The sequence below is a fragment of the Schistocerca americana genome, chromosome X (assembly GCF_021461395.2).
Source record: "Schistocerca americana isolate TAMUIC-IGC-003095 chromosome X, iqSchAmer2.1, whole genome shotgun sequence".
Classification (NCBI taxonomy): domain Eukaryota; kingdom Metazoa; phylum Arthropoda; class Insecta; order Orthoptera; family Acrididae; genus Schistocerca; species Schistocerca americana.
The window spans coordinates 663935635-663961627 of NC_060130.1; the positions used below are offsets into that span (position 1 = coordinate 663935635).

Sequence of the window (25993 nt, forward strand, 5' to 3'; positions counted from 1 at the left end):
CTATAGCCCTATGCTTTGTTTTATACCTTTTATGCAGCAATCTCTGATTCTTTAAAAGTTTCTTTACAATGATTGTATACGATGGAGGGTCTCTCCCACTACGAACTGTTCTACTGGGTACATATCTATCCACTGCATTATCAGCTCCTGTACTGAGCTAAAAGTTTCAAGTTGATAAGACACTACTGCGTCTCTGTCTCGTTTGCTGAATATATAAATTTTCATGTTTATTGTAGCTACCCTTTGTATTTTGGTATCCATTTTTGTTATAACTGCCTATGGCCACTGATACGAAGGGATACCAGTAGCGTTCACTTTGCAACCTCACATTTCGGAACATAAATATGGAGCTACTACTAAAACACCTGCACCAGAAAGGTTAATCACGCGAACTGACTACTTATTAAGGCAGCAATGATCTTTGCTAGTCTGCCGGGGTGGCAGAGCGGTTCTAGGCGCTACAGTCTGGAACCGCGCGACCGCCACGGTCGCAGGTTCGAATCCTGCCTCGGGCATGGATGTGTGTGATGTCCTTAGGTTAGTTAGGTTTAAGTAGTTCTAAGTTCTATGGGACTGATGACCTCAGAAGTTAAGTCCCATAGTGCTCAGGGCCATTTGAACCGTTTTTTTATCTTTGCTAGAAGAGGAAAGTACGAAGGGATAGGGCCAGGTAACGAATGTCATTACAGCTTTCATGGCGACGTACAGACAATACAATTTGAGTTGCAGAAACAACAATAGTTCCTTAACAAAATGCCAGGAAGAAATCGTGGTGACTGAGTGATATGCTGCTGTACATAAGTGCGTACTCCTACAACATGGTAGTGACACTGTCGATACGCACTGTTCAAGAACAGCGAAGATTCATCGTTATTTGTGATCAGAGGTCCTGAAGATTCCGAATGAATAAAATTGTTTATGTTGAAGGAAAATCTGTGAATTCGTGAAAAGACGTGATGTCAGCGACGAACAACGTGGTGGAAGAGCAATGTATATGCGAACTGAGACAACGATACAGCAGATTGCGACAGTAGGTGCATTATTTTTTTATGAATTTAACGTGAGTCACGGATCTGTTCACAATACGATCCAGGATTATCCTGTCTATGGGGGAGTGCGTAATCAATGGTTACCAAGGTGGCTGCCCTATTATGGCAGATGTACGCTGCAGACATTGTCTCACAAGCACCGGGACTGTTATGCGCGTGAAGGAGCCGCAGGTCTCGATCGAACTGTGACAGAAGTCACGAAATGGGTAAGACATTACGAACCAGATAGTAAGACATAAACGATGGACTGGAAGCACCCACCATCTCAGCTCGAGAAGTAATTGAGGACACTACTGTTCATTGCCAAGGTGTTGGTGTCTTTCTTCCGGCACTCTGTACAGATGTGCCTCCAGCAGCAGGGTCAAACTGGGACTAGCACACGCTGCAGTCGTATGCTACATTAGAAAACCGTCGTATGGCCAAAGTACCGGGGAGTATATGGACAGGTGAATCAAACGGCTTGCAAATCATGGTGGCATGCTGAAACTAAGGCAATAACCATCTGCAAAAATATATATGTAAAAAACCTTAATTATAAAAGTTTCTTACGTAATTAATGAACCTTGGAAAAAAGAAACTGAAACAAAGTCGAGCGCAATAACAAGAAGATGTTGCTGCTTGCAATCAAACATTAATAAATTTTATTTTCGTAATATTTAGTGGGATGCACTACGTGCGCCGAAATAAAGAATAAGGCAGACAGAAGAGGAGAATCGCGTAACTGGTGCAAACCAACCACAAGGTTGAACACGAAAGAGAGAGAAGTTAATTGAATACGGTACTAGATAAATCCACGAGGGTGAACTATCAGAGTAAATGAAGTAGCAATTAGAAGACAAAACATGCCGTATTAGTGGAATCCGTTTCAATGAGCTATGAAGTTTCACGGCTCACTTCTCTGAAGTGAACATGTTTATACTTAAAATTCTCAACAAATATGATAATGAAGATATCTGTCTAATTTGCTCAGATAAAATCACCTTAGCGGTTTAGACTCTAGCATCTGCGAAGATGGACTTACCCTAGAAAAGAGAAAGAACCTCCTAAATGTGCAGTGGGAGCTCTTGTTATGGAGCGCAAGCGCCTCCAGAACATTTCCGAATGATGCGTTGCCAGTTATAGAGGAAGCTGGCCTCGTAGGTAACGTTATAAGGCAACAAACTGCAAGTTACAGGATGAGAAAACAAATGTGTGATGAGCTAGAGTATTTAATGGAAGAACATGCTTTTGAACAAGCACATATCAGGACTATGATCGCCAATACCTGGCGTACGTGGTGGGATGACTGCGAAACAGGTGGGCGAAAGTATAGTGTATATTCTCCTCGGTGGTTGCGGACCTTATGCTGAATATTTACGCGAAATAAGTGAAAGGTCGTCGCAGGAGTATGACTGTTTTGTCGTGTTAGAAACGTCTGAAGACCTAATAGCTGAAAGTCCTAACTTTGTGCCTGTAGCACGCCGGTATGGAAGGGAGTTGTTACTCAATTCATTACACGACTTTGTTAGGAAGTTGGTATAATTAGCGTAACTAAATATTCTGACAGGTATAATATCGACAGAATATCTGATAGACCTCGCCGGATAACGACAGTACAAAAGTACAGGGTGACCCACAGGTACGAAACTACCCTATTAAAACAAAATCGTCGCGTGGGGTAGCCGAGCGGTCTAGGACGCCTTCACGGTTGACGCGGCTCCCCCCGACGGAGGTGCGAGTCCTCCCTCGGGCATGGGTGTGTGTGTTGTCCTTAGAGTAAATTAGTTTAAGTTAGGTTAAGTAGTGTGTAGGCTTAGGGACCGATGACAGCAGTTTGGTTCCATAATACCTTACCACAAATTTCCAAAACAAAATCAAAAGAATAAACAGAAATTTAAAGTCAAGTAATAAGGGATGGGAGAGGGAGGAAACCTCTGCGGCTATATCATCAATATGATGGCTACTTTAGAAGCCACCATTCTGTATGCAGCTCGTAATTTTACATGGAAAGGGTGCTATGTGACATATCAGGCAGACAGAGAATTACGTGAGAGAAACATTGGTGTCTTTCATTTGGCGATAGCTTTATTCACTCTCGAACTCTATAGCATTTTGTTCAGAGCAAGGCAGCTTCTGGCGATACCATATAATGCTTATAAGATGTGCTCGGACGTGTTGTCCAGCATGTTGTGAGGTGGGTGTTATCTACTGAAATGCGAGCGAGAGCATCAACAATTGACTCCCTGAGGTGTGCAAGGTTTCCCATCTTCACTGCATACACAACTGCCTTCAAGCGTCCCCACAGATAGAAAGTTATTGGACTAAAAATCCGGATTAGGAGGCGGCCACTCCACCAGACCTCTAAGACCTACACTATGTGATCAAAAGTATCCGGACACCTGGCTGAAAATTACTTACAAGTTCGAGGCACCCTCAACCGGTAATGCTGGAATCCAATATGGTGTTGGCCCACCCATAGCCTTGATGACAGCTTCCACTCTCGCAGGCACAAGTTCAATCAGGTGCTGGAAGGTTTCTTGGAGAATGGTAGCCCATTCTTCACGGAGTGCTGCATTGAGGTGTCGATGTTGGTGGGTGAGACCTGGCACGAAGTCAGCCTTCCAAAACATCCCAAAGGTGTTCTATAGGATTCAGGTCAGGACTCTGTGCAGGCCAGTCCATTAAAAGGATGTTATTGTCGTGTAACCACTACGCCACAGGCCGTGCATTATGAGCAGGTGCTCGATCGTGTTGAAAAATGCAATCGCCAATTGCTCTTCAATAGTTGGAAGCAAGAAGGTGCTTAAAACATCATTGAAGGCATGTGCTGTGATAGAGCTACGCAAAATAACAAGGGGTGCAAGCCCCCTCAATGAAATACACGACCACATCATAACACCACCGCCTCCGAATTTTACTGTTGGCACTACACACGCTGGCAGATGACGTTCACTGGGCATTCGCCATACCCACAGCCTACCATCGGATCAACCACAGCCTACCATCGGATCTCCACATTGTGTAGCGTGATTCGTCACTCCACACAACATTTTTCCAATGTGCAATCGTCCAATGTTTACTCTCCCTACACCAAGCGAGGCGTCGTTTGGCATTTACTGGCGTGATGTGTGGCTTATGAGCAGCTGCTCGACCATGAAATCCGCGTTTTCTCACCTCCCACCTAGCAGTCATAGTACTTGCAGTGGAATTCCTGTGTTATGCTCTGGATAGATGTCTATCTATTACAACATTACGACCCTCTTCACCTGTCAGCTGCCGGCCGCGGTGGTCTAGCGGTTCAGGCGCTCAGTCCGGAACCGCGCGACTACTACGGTCGCAGGTTCGAATCCTGCCTCGGGCATGGATGTGTGTGATGTCCTTAGGTTAGTTAGGTTTAAGTAGTTCTAAGTTCTAGGGGACTGATGACCACAGATGTCAAGTCTCATAGTGCTCAGAACCATTTGAACCATTTGAACCTGTCGGCTCCCGCGCCCCGGTTCCCGGGTTCGATTCCCGGCGGAGTCAGGGATTTTCTGTGCCTCGTGATGACTGGGCGTTGTGTGATGTCCTTAGGTTAGTTAGGTTTAAGTAGTTCTAAGTTCTAGGGGACTGATGACCTCAGATGTTAAGTCCCATAGTCCTCAGAGCCATTTGATTCAACTGTCGGCGGTCTCTGTCAGTCAACAGACAAGGTCGGCCTGTACGCTTTTGTGCTGTACGTATCCCTTCACGTTTCCACTTAACTTTCACATCGGAAGCAGTGGACCTAGGGATGTCTAGGAGTGTGAAAATCTCGCGTACAGACGTATGACACAAGTGACACGCAATCACCTGACCACTTTAGAAGTCCTTGAGTTCCGCGGAACGCCCCATTCTACTCTCTCACGGTGTCTAATGACTACTGAAGTCGCTGATATGGAGTACCCGGCAGTAGGTGGCAGCACAATGCACCTAATATGAAAAACGTATGTTTCTGGGGGTGTCCGGATACTTTTGATCGAACAGTGTATCTATCCCCGATAAAACTAGGTATTACCGTCCGTCCAGAAAGTTCCGAGGTTGATTTTATTCCTGGCGTATGAGCGATGTCAGTGCAGTAATTACTGTAGCAACTTGAACTAACAATTGTAAACAACAGATTTACATTCGACCAGTCAGTTGTTAGTAGGCTGTGCTAAGTAGTGGATGTGCGGCCATAGTGTGTCAGTTCGGTCACAAATCGCAGTGGATCAACTTCACTCAATCTAGTGTTCAAGACATTCTCCAGAAGGTTTCTGAAGAAGAGAAACCAGTGCGCAAAATGCGTCCCACAAATTGTCTCCCAAACAAAAACAACGACGTGTGGACGCCTGCCGCGACTTGATCGAAATGCGATACATAGACCATTCGTTTCTCGAAGAAGTCGTGACAGGTGACGAATCTTAGTTTTATCAATATTAACCTAACAAAAACGAAAAAAATCGAAATTCACGTAATGAATCAGCGCTTTGACGACATAATCAATACCCAAATTAATGTGATGTTCGAGTTGAACATCCCAAAGAAGACTTTTCTGACAGTGCCGCATGGGTTTATGGATGTTATGTGTTCTGTATTCCGGCGAGGGGAATTATGTAGGACAAACGAAGCATTCAAAGCACCATCGTAACTCTTCTAAATTTTTGCTATTTCAGTCCATCTAACTGGCTGGTGTGATGGGTAATAGGTAGGGCCTAAAAGCTAGCCCATAATGAAATGGCACTATCAAGGTGAAAGGAAGTTGAAAATGTTCCGTCTTCAGATAGAAGTGATGGCAGCACATCGTCTGATAGCTGCACACAACGAGTTGTTGTTAGTATACTATGAATTAAGAAGGGCCTAACAATACAAGATCCCTATATTCGATACCAGACCATCACTTTCGATGCACCAACTACCTTCGGCGGATAAATCTAGAGAGGGTTGACATATGAGAAGTATGTGATCCTGTTTATTTATCTCTCGTTCACATAGGAATTGGCTGAATCGGTAAACAGTCCATCATAAGGGAAACGCTGCTTTTCGTCCGGCCTGCGTGTCACCCATTCTGCAAATTGAACTCAACGATCAAGGTCGTCCTAGGTGAGATGTGACATTTGCATTTAGTAAGAGTGCCATTTATGTGTGGCAAAATTTTTCATTATTTATGTACGGCTGAAGCAAGTTTTCTACGAGATGCGGTGAAAAATGTGTCCTTACTGAACGATGCCAGAACAGTTGTAGGAGTTGCTTCATCCAAAGCCATTTTCCATAGTCCAGCTTCCGGTTTACTTTTTTGGGGGGGAGGGGGGGGGGGGGAACATAGCCAGTTTCAGGAATTTCTCGAGAAGTTTCAACAGCCAGTTCCCGAAATTCCTTGACCAGGGAAGACGAATGGAATATTCCAGAATTTGAAACACGAACAGCTGCTAGCATGAGTTTCTTAGAAGTAGATACATTAGGGGTTGCGAAGCAACTCGAATCACTTGATATGGGCAAGTCTTCAGGTCCAGATTGTATACCAATTAGCTTCCTTTCAGCTTACGCTGATACAATAGCTCCCTACTTAGCAATCATATTCAACCGCTCGCTTACCGATAGATCTCCACCTACAGATTGGAAAATTGCGCAGGTCGCACCAGTGTTTAAGAAGGGTAGTAGGAGTAATCCATCGAACTACAGACCTATATCATTGACGTCAGTTTGCAGTAGGGTTTTGGAGCATATACTGTATTCAAACATTATGAATCACCTCGAAGGGAACGATCTATTGATACGTAATCAGCATGGTTTCAGAAAACATCGTTCTCGTGCAACGCAGCTAGCTCTTTATTCGCACGAAGTAATCGCCGCTATCGACAGGGGATCTCAAGTTGATTCCGTATTGCTAGATTTCCGGAAAGCTTTTGACACCGTTCCTCACAAGCGACTTCTAATCAAGCTGCGGACCTATGGGGTATCGTCTCAGTTGTGCGACTGGATTCGTGATTTCCTGTCAGGAAGGTCGCAGTTCGTAGTAATAGATGGCAAATCATCGAGTGAAACTGAAGTGATATCAGGTGTTCCCCAGGGTAGCGTTCTGGGACCTCTGCTGTTCCTGATCTATATAAATGACCTGAGTGACAATCTGAGCAGTTCTCTTAGGTTGTTCGCAGATGATGCTGTAATTTACCGTCTAGTAAGGTCATCTGAAGACCAGTATCAGTTGCAAAACGATTTAAAAAAGATTGCTGTATGGTGTGGCAGGTGGCAGTTGACGCTAAATAACGAAAAGCGTTAGGTGATCCACATGAGTTCCAAAAGAAATCCGTTGGAATTCGATTACTCGATAAACAGTACAATTCTCAAGGCTGTCAATTCAACTAAGTACCTGGGTGTTAAAATTACGAACAACTTCAGCTGGAAAGACCACATAGATAATATTGTGGGGAAGGCGAGCCAAAGGTTGCGTTTCATTGGCAGGACACTTAGAAGATGCAACAAGTCCACTAAAGAGACAGCTTACGCTACACTCGTTCGTCCTCTGTTAGAATACTGCTGCGCGGTGTGGGATCCTTACCGGGTGGGATTGACGGAGGACGTCGAAAGGGTGCAAAAAAAAGGGCACCTCGTTTTGTATTATGACGTGGTAGGGGAGAGAGTGTGGCAGATATGATACGCGAGTTGGGATGGAAGTCATTAAAGCAAAGACGTTTTTCGTCGCGGCGAGATCTATTTACGAAAGTTCAGTCACCAACTTTCTCTTCCGAATGTGAAAATATTTTGTTGAGCCCAACCTACATAGGTAGGAATGATCATCAAAATAAAATAAGAGAAACCAGAGCTCGAACAGAAAGGTTTAGATGTTTGTTTTTCCCGCGCACTGTTTGGGATTGGAATGGTAGGGAGATAGTATGATTGTGGTTCGATGAACCCTCTGCCAAGCACTTAAATGTGAATTGCAGAGTAATGATGTAGATGTAGATGTAGATGTACATTCGTTCATCAAATAGTAAAAACCTTAAATAATAATGTGTCGCCTGCTGGTTTTTTTGTGATCTCTCCCAGGCTTTTGATTGTGTAGATCATTACACTATTCAGACAATGTTGGAAACGTAGAAAATTTTAGTGACTTGGGTAAAAATTGCAAAGGGAGTCCCACATGGTTTAATTTTGGGTCCACTTATACTCGTTATATATGTGAATGACCTTCCACTTAACATTCAACAACCAAAACTGGTACTTTTTGCAGATGATGCTAGTGTTATAATAAATCCCATTAGAGAAAAAGCAACAGAAGACTTAGTAAATGATATTTTCCAAGGAATTATTAAGCGATTCTCTGAAAATGGACTCTCTTTACATTCAGTTCTGTGCAACAAACAGAAAAACTCAAGTTTTATGGAATTATGGATTTACATGCATGTGGCTTGAATTATACTTGACAAACGGAATGCAAAAGATTGTGCTGCATAATTCAGACAATGTTGGAAACGTAGAAAATTTTAGTGACTTGGGTAAAAATTGCAAAGGGAGTCCCACATGGTTTAATTTTGGGTCCACTCATACTCGTTATATATGTGAATGACCTTCCACTTAACATTCAACAACCAAAACTGGTACATTTTGCAGATGATGCTAGTGTTATAATAAATCCCATTAGAGAAAAAGCAACAGAAGACTTAGTAAATGATATTTTCCAAGGAATTATTAAGCGATTCTCTGAAAATGGACTCTCCTTACATTCAGTTCTGTGCAACAAACAGTTATACCAACAAATGATGTAGCAAATGACCAGGAGTCAGTAAGTAGGATGGATCGCTCCAAATTACTGGGTGTATATATTGATGAGAACTTGGACTGAAAGAAGCATATTACTGAGCTTGTCAAACAATTATGTTCAGCAGCTTTCGCTTTTCGTATAAATGCCAATCTTGGAAACAAACGTATAAACTTCCTTACATATTTTGCCTATTTCCACTCTGTAATAATGTCGCACGACTTAGAAAGTATTGACTGCACAAAAGTGGGCAGTGAGAATAATACGTGGTGTTCACCCAGGGGCGTCATGTAGGCGCCTCTTCAAGGAGCTAGGAATTTTAACTGCGCATTCACAATACATATTTTCGCTAAAGAAATTCGTCATAAATAATCCAATACATTGAGAAGAACAGTGATGTACATACCTAACAACACTAGAGGGAAAAATCACCTTTATTACCCATTGTTAAAGCTGTCTGTGGCTCAGAGCGGAGTTCAATATGCAGCAATAAAAATTTTTGATCAATTGCCCAATAACATAAAATACCCGACAGGGACTGAAGCAAGTTTTAAATCCAATTTAAAATCATTTGTCTTAGATAGCTCCTATTCTATTTGCGAATTGCTACTTCAAAACTAATAGCAAGTTAAAAAAAGAAAGAAAACCGTTTTAAATGTAGTTGCGTGAGTAGTAATAAAATGACAGTGTTCATAAATCATTTTGATAAAAGGACCGTTCAAATGATCTGTGGAACGTGTAACTAACTAACTAACCATCGCAGTAGGGGTAACGAATGGTCCGTCTGGATAGTGCAAGTTGAGATCCTCTGCGACAACACGGATGCTCCTCTCTCCTAATATCACGACGGTCTCATGGTGTTCGATTTGTGTTAACGTCATCAACTTTCAAGTCACCTGTAAAGAAGGAACACCAATCATATCTCGAGAATGAATAAAGTTATGATTAAATTAAAGACACTGTTGTTTTTCTCGTGTGATTCTCCATCTGCTTCATCTTGCACATGATCCCTTACCTATCTGAAAAATTACGAGTTAAATCTAGTATGGCGGCTCCGAAAAGGGCCGCTTTGTTGGTAACGTAGCTTCACAGATTTTCCCTCTCTCCCATCTCATACTACTTGATTTCAAATTTTTTGTTTGTTCACCTGTTTTTGTTTTAGAAGGGTGGTTCCACAGCTGCAGACCATCCTGTTCTGAGCCTCGTTGAGAGCAAATATGTAATACACAGACAGCAGTTAAAAATAAATAATGTACCGTATTTTGTTAGAATATACCAAATTTTTGCAACTATTAATTGTGATTTTTTAATTTTTCACGAGAGTATTTTGGTGTTTAAACTGTAAGTTATGTGTTGTAGGCTAAGGTATGCATCTCACTCGTGGTATGAGGAGAGCGGTACCTGCGGAAGTTCGTCGTTACTGGTGAGCGAGCAACTGTAGATCGTCTCTCGAAGCAAATGATTCAGGGAGATGCGAGGCGTGTACCTAACCAACAGATAGCAGAACTATGTCATTTATCAGTCTGCTGCAGGGGACGAGTTCTAGCAACATACGTGCTCTTATGCTTCATTGGCGATAGCGGGTACAATTCGCAAAGCAATTTTGACGTTGGATTATCTTTATCATGAGCCGTTCGACATCCTCTACAACTCACTCTGACAAAAAAAGTTAAGCACCCGGAAGACGTGGTCAGTGTAACATCGTAAACATATACACCAGGGTTGGGTTTGTAACTGATTAAGAGTCGCAGTTCTCTGTGGCTCGTAAAACGGCTACCAGGGCGCATTAGTGTGGAACGCATTAAGTTTTGTTACCAGGTCTAGTAGGGTGCATAAAGGGTAAGAAAAGCATCAAATCTTGAGTGATCTCTGCGAAGGACACGAAGATGCCGCATACTTGTGTGAGATAGCGTTACTAGAATCAGACAGAATTTCAAAGGGGCCACATTGTGGATCTCCGTTGGGTGAGCTAGTCGAATCGTGCAACAGCCAGATTTGTGGGACATTCAGATATGACAGTGGTCCCAGGTTGGACAGCATGGGAACCTGAGGGCAGGCATACTCGCAGTCAAGGTTCTGGTAGATCTTGTCTGATTACCTCAAAGGAGGATCGCCGTATTGCGCACCAGGCAAATAGTAGCTCCTTTCCATCATTACCTGCCATCCTTGAACAAGTAATCGACTCTCTGCAACTTTCTGTGACATCCTGCACTATTGGTCGGATACTAGCAGCGGCCGGACAAGGGAATTGCCGTCCAATGTGTAGACTACCGTTGACACCACAACACAAACGGCTGCGTCTGGAGTGGTGCCGTGACTGGGAAGCATGGACTTGCTTGGAGTTGCATTGTGTTCAGTAATGAATCGCGGTTCGGCATTATCCTGGATGAACATCGTCGGCGAGTACGGCGGCGACCTCAGGAAAGGTCCCATTCTTCCAGTGTTCTGGAGAGGCAGAGAGGTGTTGCTCCTGGCGTCACGGTGTGGGGAGCCGTTAGATATGACTTCAGATCACGGCTTGTAGTGATTAAGGAAACTCTGACGGCGCAACAATACGTCACAGACATTCTGCATCCTCGTGTGTTACCTCTCAAGCCACAGTATTGTAGTGCCATTTTTCAACAGAACAATGCTCGTCCACAGAAGGCACGCGTATCTATGAAATTTCTGAGTGATTTTGAGGTACTGCCGTGGCAAATATGGTTCCCAAATCTGCCACAGATAGATTGTGTGTTGGACCAGCATGTGTCCTTGTGCTAGTATGCAGGATATCAAGGGCCAGTTACAACAGGGAATAAAACGGCTTTATGAGACCCTTTGCACGATAAATAGTTTAGACAAGAAGAGAATAGAAGCTTTCGAACTGTGGTGCTACAGAACAATGTTGAAGATTAGATGGGTAGATCATACAACTAATGAGGAGGTACCGAATAGATTTGGGGAGAAGAGAAATTTGTGGCACAACTTGACTAGAAGAAGGGATCGGTTGGTAGGACATGTTTTGAGACATCAAGGGATCACAAATTTAGTATTGGAGGGCAGCGTGGAGGTAAAAATCGTAGAGGGAGACCAAGAGATGAATACACTAAGCAGGTTCAGGACGTAGGTTGCAGTAGGTACTGGGAGATGAAGAAGCTTGCACAGGACAGAGTAGCATGGAGAGCTGCATCAAAACAGTCTCTGGTCTGAAGACCACAACAACAACATGACACCCTTCCCAACCGAATCAGTGCATGCTTCCAGGCCAGAGGGGGTGCAACGTCGTTAGTGGTAAGTGGGCTCATACTGCCAAGTTCTTTCTTACTTTGGCTCGATTTTATATTCACTGTGGTAACATCACATACCCTCTCAACCTGTCAAGTTTAATTTCGTTTCCTCCTCCCCTTCTGGGTGCTTCACTTTTGTTGTCAGGCAGTGTGTATAAGGCCTCCTACACACTTCTCCATGTCATCTGTATGCAGCCATGTGTTCGTGCATGTTTTCTAATGTGATCTACCCATCTTCTATTGGCGTCTACTCGTCTTTCCCTATATTTAGGAATTTAGCAAAGAACTGCCTTGGTCAACCAGCATCTGCTGTCATTTCACCCAGTTACATGCCTCCTCTACCTCAACTTTAGTTTCATCTCAGTCATTACTACACATTCCACTCCAGTTTGTTCCTTGATCAGTTTGTTTGTTTCTTTGTCTCTCCTACTACATTTAACTTTAGACGCTGAGCTTTTTTCAATTTTTGTTCGTTTTTCGCATTAAGATAGGACATTTTAGGTTCATAAGTTAAAGTTAGTAACACACACAGATTATAAGTTTTCCTTTAGGGACAAGTTGAAAACTTAGTCTTGACAACCTAGTTTCGTTCACCAAAGGCACTCAAGGCATTTGGGATCTTCTTGCTTTTTTTTCGATCCAGTTTTTGTCTTCAACTGCCTTAAATACAAAAATTCATTATTGTTCATTTATATTACTTTCTTTTCGCTGTGTCGCCTACCTACTGTTCTAGTTTTATTATAGTTGCTGCTGCTCAGTTCACTTTTAAATTTGCCATATAAAGTGTTGTTGTAGTTTATCTGCCCTAGAGGCAAACAGCACAAAGTCATAACCTAAACTAAAGTATCACAGATATTTTATATTAAGACGTAATCCTCTTCGTTTTCCCAATCCATGGTAAAAAAAAGTCTTGTAAAATACTGATCTTTCGATCGATTCCTGCTTGTGCCACAGAAAGTAAGTGGACTGTGGTGAATGCGATACTGTTACATCAGCAACATGTTGTACAGATTGGTTTAAGACCTGCTAGTGCTGGCAGCGTCGTGATCTTGGTAATTTTTTCCTGGTGAAGCAAGAGAGACAAGGGGTTAAGTTCATCTTGATGTATTTACAAATGGACCTCTATCTCATTTGGAGACGAATAGGGAAGAATGCTGCGGTGGCCTGTTTCATCAAGGGTCTTGACATTCATATGATTTGAATTACGGTAACCACGGTAGAAAAAAGGTCAAGAGCACCACGTGGCAACTTGCACCAAACTCCTTCCGAATGAGAACTTTAGCCACTGTGCCACCTCACTCGGTGAATGCTTATCTTGCGCTAAATTTGTCTCCTGATCATAGCAGATGACAGAGTGACAGATTTATGTATCGTTCCATTCCTGATAATTCGTTTTATCTCTCGTACATATTCATCCCCTACTCTGAAAGGGATGGCATATTGCAGCACCATGAAGCAGGCTACCACACTGCCGCAATCAACAGACGGCTTTGAAGAACTTCGCCAGAAGTTACTGGTACGTCCCAGCAAGAACGTGAAATTGAAATCACTGTGTAGAACACCAATGTGCGATTCTATTTAAGCATTTAGAGAAAAATTACTGTATAATTATTAAACAGATTATTATAACAGGTCGTTTATTCTAACGGAAAGAATGATGGACAGATGCACCAAAGATGCAATTTTTAATTAAAATTCTAAAATGTGTTGTATCCATCAACTTATGGCCCACATTGAAATAATTAAGATGATACACGTGATTTAAAGCACGTAAGGTAGCACGTAACATATCATTACACCCATACTACAAAAAAGAGCGGCAGAATTCAATGCAATGGTTTCTCTGCCATGTAATTGACGTTATGTTCATGGCTCGCTCAAGTTGCTCTCGTTGGTCCCTAAAGCGCGTCCAAATATTTCAATAAATATTAACAACATAAATCGCCAAAAGCGGTATGTATTTTAGTCTTGTCAAAAGAAAGAGGAGAGATATTTACACTATCGCCGAAGAAAACAGTTGAAAAGATGAAGACAGTACTTGCATAGATGTTTGATGAGCTCTTTGTCGTGTGTTTATGAAGTACCGTACATCGGTGTTAATACAGATAGTAACTGTACACAACACAAATCAAATGCCGTTGTCCGCAAGCGCGTCGCATCACCAGGAGATCTGATAATACGTATAACGGTGTCATTTCGGACAGTTCGTGGGCACACCACGAATTAAATACAGTTGTCCATACGCGCGTTGCATCGCCAACAGATGGAATAACAGTTTTCTTCCCGTAAACCGGGTGCTGCAGTTGATATTGTGCGTGCGCAGTTGGCAGACGTGATCCCCTTAGATCTTCAGCTGTTCGCATGCTGACATCTAAGCCGTATCAACATGGCTACTCTCGGACGATTGAGTAGACGATTTCAACAAATATCTATAAAATTTTCAGGTGTTACTAAATCGTATAGTACTATCAACCGGCCGGGAACATTTAACATACTTGCGGGAACGATAGCATGTGCAGTAGGAGGCGGATTAGTGCTTTACGTGGCCCACAGACTTGGAAAGATCAGTGCCGTACATGCGTTTAAACCAAAAAAGGTAGGCATTAGAAGTGAGTTATTTATAAATCGCTGATACTTTCACTAACATGCGAATTGGTTTTCTTTTGCATAAGATATATTTCTTGCATATATCTCACTCGCAGTTTGTGCACGGTTTGTGAGACGTTGATACGGGGGAGATTATTGGCGCTGCCAAAAATATTTTGATTGATAGTTACGCCCATTTTCCATTACATACATGTAAAATGGTAACCTTGCACGTGCTATAGCCCCAGCAATTGCAGAACTAACGTACTGAACGTAATAACACCAATCTTGACGTAATTATTGCTGAGTTGTAAGCAAATAACTTTTACTGCAGCTCTACAAAGCCGTTGGTACTGTGATAGATGTTTGTTGCTGGCTGTAACAAAGACGCTATAGCAAGTTAAATTTTGTGATATATAAGAATAATTGTATGAATCTAAAGCTTAAGAACATAATTTGTTTTTGTATTTCCATACAGTATATGTGATCGTACATTGTAGCTGAAAAATAACCTCAGAACTAAATACCGGTAGCTTGACGTAAACATTGTAGAACTTTCGTTGCATAATAAAGTACTTGTTTGCATCTTAGTGTAAGAGAGTATGAACTGTTGGAAACGATATTTTACTAGCTAATCTATAGTGATCAGCTGTTATGCCGAATTTTTCGTAGTGTGGGGTGTGGATATTATGGCTCCACAATTCTTATTGTTCTGAGAGAGGTGATGTAGAAACGCGTAAATGTTCTTAAACTGGGAGTTTTGACTTATCCCTGTAGTCAGCACAAAGTGGGCGTTAAAGAGTGTGTTTACATAGCCCTGTGGTTTTAGGTCATATGCTGCTTCAAGAAGCGTAAGAATTAATATAATTAAAAGTGATGTGTATCACAAAACTCCACTCTGGTATCTGATCATACTGTCATTAATTTAATTGATGGTGGAACTATGTGGTAGGCAGGTAGTTGTTCATTTGGAGAGACTCCTATTTGTTCAGTTTTTTTATGGGAAAAATTACTAATTCTGGTTTAAGTATTATACATGACGTATCCTGAATGGCTGCTACCATGCTTGCTTGTTCAGATATGACATTCAGGCACCTGTGGGATACCAACCAATGTGTCATTTCCAGATGCATCCGTATCAAAATAGCTGTAAATAATTTAAGTGTATACTTCATAGTTTTCTTTAATTTTACTCCTTTATCAGATCACTGCTAAATTGTAGCAACTAGCAATTTCAGTGTCCAGATATCGTACATGCATCAAATTTTGACCGAATAACATGAATGTATAGGTCCTTGCACCACTGGTATTGTGTAAGTGGTCAACCATTCAACTGAATAGATTTGGAAATCCTAAAGACCATTCTCAAGATCCCTTTTGAAATGACAAGCAAATGCTAACTGTGTATGACCCAGTAATTTATGGTCAGAAATATGAAGAAAAGTCATTCAGCTTTGAAAATCTGGTGGAAAAAGAATGGTACAACCAGATATCTGCTGTGTAGCGGTTTTTTAATCATTGCATCAAAAGAAGGAAAAGTTTGAGATTGTCTGAAAAAAAGGTGCAGCTGTTACTAACTAGACTGTATTTTGGGAAACTATTAGATTGTGCAAGAAATTTACAAATGGATAATTTGAATATAACACAACTAATGAAACTTTAGAGAGAAATAAGCTTAAAATAGCAGTTCTATAATTTTCAACATCCATTAGTATTGCCTGTGAAAAAAATTATAAAATATGCACATTTTGTTATAGTTTAAACAATAGAGTTGCACAAAAAATAACTGCAAATACTGTTTGTATAAAGTTTATTGGTTACATTAATTACAGTGCAAAATGCATGCCTTCTGTTACCGTCCCTAATACACGTGGCTTTACTTCCTATAAAGTAAAATTTTTGGTATATGGTGATCGCTTTAAAATGGATATTGATACTGAAACTGCTTATTATGAACACTGTAGATTACATAGATATAAATAAATGAAATAAAATCTTTGCATTAGGAGGAAATGTGTTAAAAATAGAGTATACCTCTGTACGATTACACTATATGATCTGAGTGAGTCAAAGAATTCTTAGTAATGCAGAGAAAGGGGCTTGAAAGTAGACATACCATCAAAGTACTGTGCACTACTTTAGTGCACATAAGTTTCCCATGGAAGATGTTTAAAAGGGGATTGTGAATTGGATCATGCTTAGAAAAAGTAGTCTGTAAAAACGAAATTATTGAATTGGAAACTTTTTGGTAACTTGATTGTTATATTTATAGGGAAATAGGTGATTGGATAATAATGTAGGGTCTACTGCCAATGAAGACACACTATTGCTCATATGGATTCAAATACGTGTCCAGCCATCCAGATTTAGGATTTCCACGATTTTCCTAAATTGCCCCAGGCGAGTACCGGGATGATTCCTTTGATAGGGTATGGCCAATTTCCTTTCCCATCCTAAGGAAACAATCTGAGTGTGTGCTTGCTGTAATGACGTTGTTGTGTTAAACCACCCACCCACCCACCCACCCACCCACCCACCATATGGGTTCTTCCCCACTATTCTTTGAATGTTAATGCAGTTAATTCTAGAGATGTTTATCAAATGGTTTTGTTTGCATGAGAACTAATGACAGCTTGAGGCATGTGCAGGAACATGTTCACTCTGCTGTTTCATTGTTTATGTAGCAGTTAAGAACAAATGCTCTAAAATTTTAGTCATAAAAATTAGGTGGAGTAACCGGACTTGAAGATGTGATGAAGCATAGAATTTGACATTGACAACAATGTGAAACAATTCAAAGTTTAAATGACAAGTTTGACAGTGCCAGAGAAGTGTCATGGTGAAGTAAGTTTGAAGGCATCAGGCAGGCTTTGCCACAATAGATAAGTCACCACAACAGTATTTACTGCACCAGAAAAAAAAAATTGTGGTATGAGCACACAACTTACATACCTGAGATGTAGTCTGGCTTCCACATGAACTTTGGAGTGATTCAATATGTGGAAGATATACCATTTTTGCTGGAAAAGAATTACACCAGTTAATTAATCATACTCCAAAAATTTCCTTTCTGAGTTGTACAGTGTGCTGTCATATTGCCACCAATAAAAGATTGTCAGTGGAAATTGTTTGGCATTCACTTTACAGTTAGTGATGTACTGTGCAGTTGCTACTCATGTTATAAATTTTTTATTATGACATTCATGAAGTTTATGCTACTTTAGTATTTATTATAATTGACAGTGAAGTAAGAGATCCTCGGTGTATGTAATGGATGTAGAGTTGTGTTTAACATTGTCAGAAATTAAGCACAATATAGCTCAGTTGCATATGACTGAAAAAAATAATTGACAATAACATTCGGTAACAACGGTAACAATAGCATTCACCACTGTGATGTAGGGAAACAATTGAAAATTTAAATATAAATGGCTCAAAGATAACTTTAATACTGCTGCTCCCAAGTAAGAATTCATGTTTTAACCAGTAGTCTGTCCATGTATAATACTTGTCATAGTGTTTACCAGGCATGGATCTAAAGTAGTCAACTCTTGGAGATAGTTGCAATATATTCTGATAGAATATAAACCCTGATTGCTTTGAATGACAGTAACTGGAGTATTCCACCAATAATATGAGAATAATATTTGTCGTTTGAGTACTGTGTGTCACTTCACTTCATAAGGATCATTGCCCTTCAGCTCACTATGCTGTATAGGAAACTACATAATGAACAACCTAGAATTGCCCCGCCTTTTTATTTGAAGTCATTACTTAATTTTTACTAGCAAAAATGTTTTTGGTTGTGACTGGCAGCAGTTAAACATCAAATATAAATCTTAAAATATATTGTAGTGGTGCAATGAAATTAATTTTTGGTCAATTCTCATCCTCTGTGAAATGCTTGAGATGGTTATCCAATTTGTTTTTTATTGGATTCTGTAACCAAATTAGCTTTTGGTGAATATTGTGCAGATAATTTGAACATGAATACTTTGTGTTAAGAAAGATATTTATAACTACAATATTTTTTGAATTCTCACTGGGTATTCGTCCAGGCGGTGTCTTCCAGCTGGTGCAATATTTTGGCAAGTTGTTGACTTGGTGCTGTTCTTAAGCATGTCTAGTTGTAAGCAGGACTCTGAAATATATCACAATTTGGGTCATACCACCTGGAAAAATACCCAAGAACAGTTGAAAGGCATTGCACAATGGAAAAATCTAAAATCGTGCATTACAAAATTTGCTGTTGTGATAAATAATTGTGGCAACTAGAGTGGTTATTCATTTAATGATTTTCACAGTTCTCCACATTACTAAATGTCTGTGGTTCTCATAAAATGTCGGGATGTGCTTATTATAGCATTGATTTGCCTTTTCCTTTTCATATTAATAGTATTAGGTTATTTCTTGAAAACAGTTCTTTCAAAACAAATATTTTTCTTGTTATGTGACTCACTGAGCTAGGGCTTCTTGTGCTTTGTAGTTTTATGTTGGATGGAAATTCTGGGGAAAGCTATCTTTTCTATTTGACTCGTGGGGAAATTATTAATAAAACTTGGTGGTTTTTTTTTTTTTTCTTTTTTTTTCTCCTCCCCAGGAAAACTCTTAAGTCTTTGAAGTATTGTGGCAAATTGAATGAATGTTTTTGAAATTTCAATGTACATATATGTGTATTCCTTACAGTGATGCATTTGAGTTTTTGGCTTTTCATTTAAGTTTTTGTTTCACATCATATGCAATTTTAAATTCTACTCCCCACCATATCTGCATCTCTCAGGTTACCCACCTTAGTATATTTTATGAAAAAAAATGCATTACGTTTGATGTATTTTTCATATTCATTATAAACATCCATATTGAAGTAATTGATCAGTACAGATAGCGCTTTCCCTTAGGCGTCGTTGGTGATAATTACAGTCCATTCGTGCATCAGTAGTAGTGTGTGCATGTGAACATACTGAAGATAGGGACCTGTAATTAGAAGTTTTAGCCATGAAAACTACAAAGCACCAAATTTTAGATTTTTCATTCAAAATGACATTGATTACTAGAGACTTTGGTAACACAATATTTTAAAAGTGTTTATTAACCACCACGATCACAATAAAATTTTCTGGCCCTTACTGGTTTCAGTTTTTTAGCTAATCATCTCACCTAAATCAATCCTGAAGGTGGTTTGGTAAAGAACTAATAAATATTATGTTGATATATAGGGATCAGTGTCTTCTGCTACATAATTTGTACACTTGGACATCTCATCATCTTTGCTGCTGGCCAGTGTGGTAAACACTCAGTATCTACAAACTACAATACTAATTTGAAGAGGTTGAGAATTTTCCTTGATATAAATTAAACAAAACATATATACTCACCCAAAGTATGAGTAAATTACTACTCTGAGGCAAAATGAGTTTGAAGGAGTTGGAATTATCATTTAAGCTAATACTAAAAGAAAACAAACAAAATTACAGGAAGAGTTCAAAGTGCCTAGCTCAAATATTGTGTGACAACCATATTGGGGGACTGAACCACCCACTTTTGCACTGCAACACACTAATGCACTAACGATGTTATTGTGTGTGAAATCATACACGATGTGTAAGTGGATGTAGAGAAGAATGCTGAAAGTGTATGTACTTTGTTTCAGTATTATACTTTGGAATGTAGATTGTGTTTAAGAGAATAATTTGTTGCATAACCAGAGGTGTAGGTTTCATTGGAAGCTGACATTTTGGTTGTGAATTGCTAAAGCCACAGATGTGATGTAGTGAAAGTAACTATAATCCTTGATAGGGCGTTTTTTTTTTACATATTGAATTTCGGTGTGCGATTGTCAGCTGTTTCGTGTTGTGGGTCAGAGCAGATTGGCAGTATCAGCAGGTGCAATATTTCCCATACCACTGTCATTCTCACTCATAGGAGTGCGGCATAGTGTAAACATAATCACTAGCCAAGTGTACCTTGCTAACCAAGTCTTCGTCCAACTACTGTGCAACTTACTGCTCTGGTAAGATATTGGCCTTGTATTTAGGCTAGTGCTGGTTCAAATCCCACTATGTCCAACAAGTCAGATTTTTGTGTGGTTTCACTAAATTGTGTAAGGCACATGATGGAATGTTTGTTTTCAAAAAGACATTGCTGATTTCCTTCTCCAATTCACACTCAGTATTTAGTGACTTCATCATCGACAATTTAACCCTAAACTTGCATTAGCATATCTGAAATCAGTCACTTTAAACAACCCAGAGAAAGAATTCCAACAGGCTTGTGTTATGTATTGAAAGGATTTATTCTTACATTTCCAATATCTGTTGTCTCTGAAGAAGTTCCTGGTCATGGACTCCAATATTCTAACTGTACATTTTGGAGCCCTCCATGATCTTAGAGTTCTAGATATCCTTCTGAAGTCTTGTACACAATGGTGATCCTGTGTGGTGATCCTTGTAAGAGACATAAATTGTGGAAAAAAGCTGGTGGATTTTCTTTTATTACTTGTTGGTATTTCTCTTCGTAAACTTCTAATACTTTCCACTTTTCTGTGAATTTGTTATTAACTATTCATATGGGCTTAATTTAAATGTTCCGTAATCTGTTGATTCCACAAAGTAGGTGCACAGTTTTCTATCACTGCAGTTATGGAAATACTGGTTGTGAATCATCTAATGTAACTTCCCAACACAGAACTTGAGAAATATGTTAAAACTGGTAACATAATGTAGCATGAGCCCAGACTCGAAACATTTGCATTTGTCTGGTTATCATTGTTCAGATGTTTATTTCACAAATTCATTCCAGTTAAGTGGTAGAATGATTATGTATACAAGACCTCAGCTGATTGTCATCTCATCATCAAAACTGAGCTATTTCACCATTTCTAATAATCTTGCATATGAAAAGTTCACAACGATTATAAAGAAGACAGAAATAAGTTGCACAACTGAAACAAATTAATTAATTGAATTACTGTATTCCTTTTATGTAAGCTGTAGTGTGTTTTGTAGTCTCAGAAAAGAAGTGTACTGACTCTGGGGGGGGGGGGGGGGGAGGGAACAGAAATACTATAAATGTAATATAATACTTAGTGGTCTTATTGATCATGGGAGATGGTAAAAGAAATGAGTGTGCATCCACACAGTTTTCTGTCAATAGTCTACTTAAGGTACTTATTTTAGACATTTATGGTAGCCTTCTTTCTTCTGAAGTTAGCATGGAGAATAAGTGTGTGAATGTTAGTTCTGTTTGTACCATTTAACTGTGAAGAAATGTGTGCATGTTAAATACATAAATACATGTAACTAATGTAACATATTAGCACTGGATTCCACCGGCCGTTGTTGCCAAGCGGTTCTAGGCGCTTCAGTCTCGAACCGCGCGACCGCTACGATCGCAGGTTCGAATCCTACCTCGGGCATGGACGTGTGTGATATCCTTAGGTTAGTTAGGTTTAAGTAGTTCTAAGTTCTAGGGGGCTGATGACCTCAGCTGTTAAGTCCCATAGTGCTCAGAGCCATTTGAACCATTTTTTAGCACTGGATTCCCAGTAAAAGGCAAACTTTCTCACATACTTGCACCAATTTAGTGCATATGTAGTGAGGGTGCAATTTTTCTTTCTCATGACATGACGTTGTCATTCAGTGTCTTACATTTCTGTAGGGACTTTACAAATTAATACGTTAGGCTATTACTGTTACTGAACAACAGTGTCCTGTATCAGCACTTTCCTGAATTTCACAACCTTTCCATTTGATGTAGTTCATATGTACATGTGTATGTCTCAAAATTACTTTCCATGAGGAGCTTCCATTACCGTATTTAAAGTGAATTAGTCATCAATGAAATTGACTTGTTGCACTATTTAATGTGTGGAAGCAGTAAAGCATCCTCTGCTATAACTGGTTCAACATCCCACTTGTCAAAGTTTCTCCACCCACTCATATTATTGTACTATCAAAAAATTCTTATTCCTGAGCTTTCCCTGTGTATTGGGAATTGTGCAAACTGATATGTTGCCAACTGTTTGATTAGAATGCTTACCACACTTTAATCTGTTTCCCCTCATTCGTTTCAGCTAAAGCATTAGAAAAGGGCCTTCTAGCAGCCCTATATGTTGACTACTGAGAAACTGCATTAGCCGCACCTATCTTGTTGCATGTAGCACACCTCATTGGATTGATAATGGCAGTGAAGCATGTTGATGTGGACTCCGCAATTTCCCAAAAAATTCAGGGGAGCTGTCCAGATCAGTGACTGCTTTACATCACCCACAGCTGAGAGCTTGTATCTACATATTCATATATACTCCACAAGCCACCATACGGTGCACAGCAGGGGGTACTTTGTACCATTACTAGTCATTTCCTTTCCTTTTCCACTAGCAAATAGACAGAGGGAGGGACAGCTGTTTCTGTCTCTGTACAAGCTGTAATTTCTCGTATCTTGTCTTCATGTTCTTTATGTGAGATGTATGTTGATGACAGCAGAATCGTTGTGCAGTCAGCTTCAGATGCTGGTTCGCTAAATTTTCTCAGTAGTGTTACTTGAAAAGAATTTCCCCTTCCCTCCAGGAGTTAGAGTTGTGGAAGGATCTCTGTAATACTTGCATGTTAGTCAAACCTACCAGTAATAAATCTTGTATCCCACCCCTGGATTGTTTTGATGTCTTCCTTTAATCTGACCTGGTGGGGATCCTAAACACTCGAGCAGTACTTAAGAGTGGGTCTCACCGGCATTCTATATGTAGTCACCTTCGCATATAAACCACACTTGGCTGAAATTCTCCAAATAAATGGAAGTTAACTATTCACCTTTCCTACTACAATTCTTACATCCTCATTCATTTCATATTGCTTTGCAATGTTACACCTAGATATTTAAACACTGTGACTGTGTCTAGCTGCACACTACTAACACTGTATTTGAATATTACAAGATTGTTTTTCCTAGTCATGTGCATTAATTTAAATTTTTTTTACATTCAAAGTAAGCTGCCATTCATCAAACCAACTAGGAATTTTGTCTGTCATCTTGTGCCCTCCTACAGTCACTCAGCGATGGTATGTCCTGTACACCACAGCATCAGCAAATAGCAACAGATTGCTGCTCACCATGTCCATCAGATTATTTACTTTACTTATACAGAGAATAACAGTGTCACTCCTGCCAGTAATCTTGCCTCTGAACTACACCTGCCATCAAAGACAGCATATTGGGTTCTATTACTTAAGAAGTCTGCGAGCCACTCGTATATCTTGGAACCTATTATGTATGCTCATTCTTTCTGTAACAGTATACAGTGGGAAACGTATCAGATGCTTTTCAGAAATATAGGAGTATGGAATCTGCCTGCTGCCCTTCATTCATAGTGTGCAGGATTGTGTGTGAGAAAAGGGCTAGCTGAGTTAAGTACCACTGATGTTTTCTGAAACTATGCTGATTTATGGACAGAATGTTTTCCATCTCTAGGAAATATATTGTATTTGAACTTGGAATATGTTCAAGAATTCTGCAGCAAACCAGTGTTACAAATATTGGTCTGTAATCGTGCTGTCCATTCTTTTACCTTTCCTACATAAGGGAGTCATCTTCACGTCTTTTCAGTCACTTGGGACTTTGCACTGGGAAATAGGTTTGAGATAAATACAAACTAAGGAAGGAAACTAAGTAAGGTGTCAATGCTATAGAGTACTCACTATGAAACTGAATTGGGCTTCCATGTGTACCTGGTGACTTAGTTGTTTCTCAATTCTTTCATTTGCTCCTCTATGCCCGGGGATGCTTATTACTACATGTTCCATATTAGAGCCTATGCAATGGTCAAACTACATTACATTCATACGATTCTCCTTTGTGAGTGATTTCTTAAATGCAAGATTGAAAACTTTGGCTTTGCTTTCGTTGTCTCCTATTGCCACACTGGATAGATGTGTTTGAACCACTATCTGTCCCTACTCACTGCAATGAATCCATCGACATGGCAGTCTATACTTGCTAGGTTAAAGTCTCCTCCAACTAATGTTGCATGATCTGGGTGTGTACATGCTAATGACCTTAGGCTTTATTTGAATGACTCCAAAACTGTCTGTGGAATCGGGTAGACTGTAAAAACATCCAACAATTAACTTGATTTCATCTATACCTGTTGTACAGGCCCATATAACTTCAGTAACATCAATAGGCAAATTATTTTAGTCAAGCACAAGAAACACTCCCCTCCCCCATATTTTTTATATATGTTCCATTACTTGCTAAATATGAGCTTTCTACTTTGGGTTTCAGCTAGCATTTGTTCCCGAGAATAATTTGAGCTCAAGAAATTTTCTAGAGGGCAGTAAATCTAGAACTTTGCTGCAGATATTTTGACAGTTTACTGATAACATTTTGACAGTCAGTGTCATTACTGTGAACGCAGTCTGATTTTGCTACTGCATATCGACTGGTGAGTGTTCATCAGAGTACGTCAGACTATTGCTTAACATAAGAAACAGCGATGAGCACACCAAAAGCAGTCTGCTACGCGAGTAGTTGCTTCATTTGTATACAGCACCTCTGAATTATCAAAGGGGCTTGTACAAGTCTCCACCGATAACGCGGGTCCAGATATATATGCAGCCAAGACTGTCATAGATTTGACAAAGCCTTTGGTTAAGACCCTACACGCAGCTCCAAACCAAAGGTCCCTCATGAGCTCTGGGAACGATGTTGCAAATTGTGATTTCTGGTTGCACCACACGTGAGACACCAGCAGCTGTCACCACGCCCATTAGCTGCTGGTGTGAACTGAGGATGGCCTCGGAATCAAAGTTACAGGCAGCATTGGGGCCAACGTGAGCCACAACTTGGAGACAGCTGTACACCGCGTGCTCAGTAACCACAAGGCCTCCTCCACTTCTCGGATGAGATACCTCGGCAGATATACTAAGTGCACATTGGGTTTCTTCCTAGCTCTAAATTACTATTTTCCTAAGAGGCTCCATAAAACTCCTAAAATTGGAACTCCTGATAACTTGATAACACCTCCCCTCCCCCAAGTACCCTGCTGGAGGAGCAGGCACCAGTCCACTTACAGGGTGAAAAATGGGCAAGGTCAGACACAGCCTCCACAGTGGCACTCCATCTGGAGTGCCGCAAATTCGGCGCCACCTGCCACTCATCATAAGGAGAGGGCAATATAAACTGAAATGTGCCTCGGCAGCAGAGACGATTGGGTGCTGTTGGCTGCCTGAGTCTACATTTTACAGTTACAAAAACACAGCTTACACCTCTAGAAAGCTTTGTTAGAGATTGGTTCCAATTACTGACATATTATCCAGGGGTATCCGGCATGTTCTCAATGGCACTGAGGTCATGCAACATGG

General features: G+C 40.3%; 1 protein-coding gene across 4 annotated transcripts in view; it reads left to right on the top strand.

Moving 5' to 3' along the window:
- The first annotated feature begins 14401 nt into the window (after positions 1 to 14401).
- The window catches only part of LOC124555676 (calcium uptake protein 3, mitochondrial), a 655882-nt gene continuing 644290 nt past the window's right edge, over positions 14402 to 25993 (top strand). For all 4 annotated transcript variants that reach the window (XM_047129671.1, XM_047129673.1, XM_047129672.1 and 1 more), the window contains exon 1: positions 14402 to 14646. In XM_047129671.1, coding sequence (XP_046985627.1) covers positions 14437 to 14646 — 210 coding nt within the window. In that variant the 5' untranslated portion in view covers positions 14402 to 14436. The remainder of the gene's footprint in view (positions 14647 to 25993) is intronic.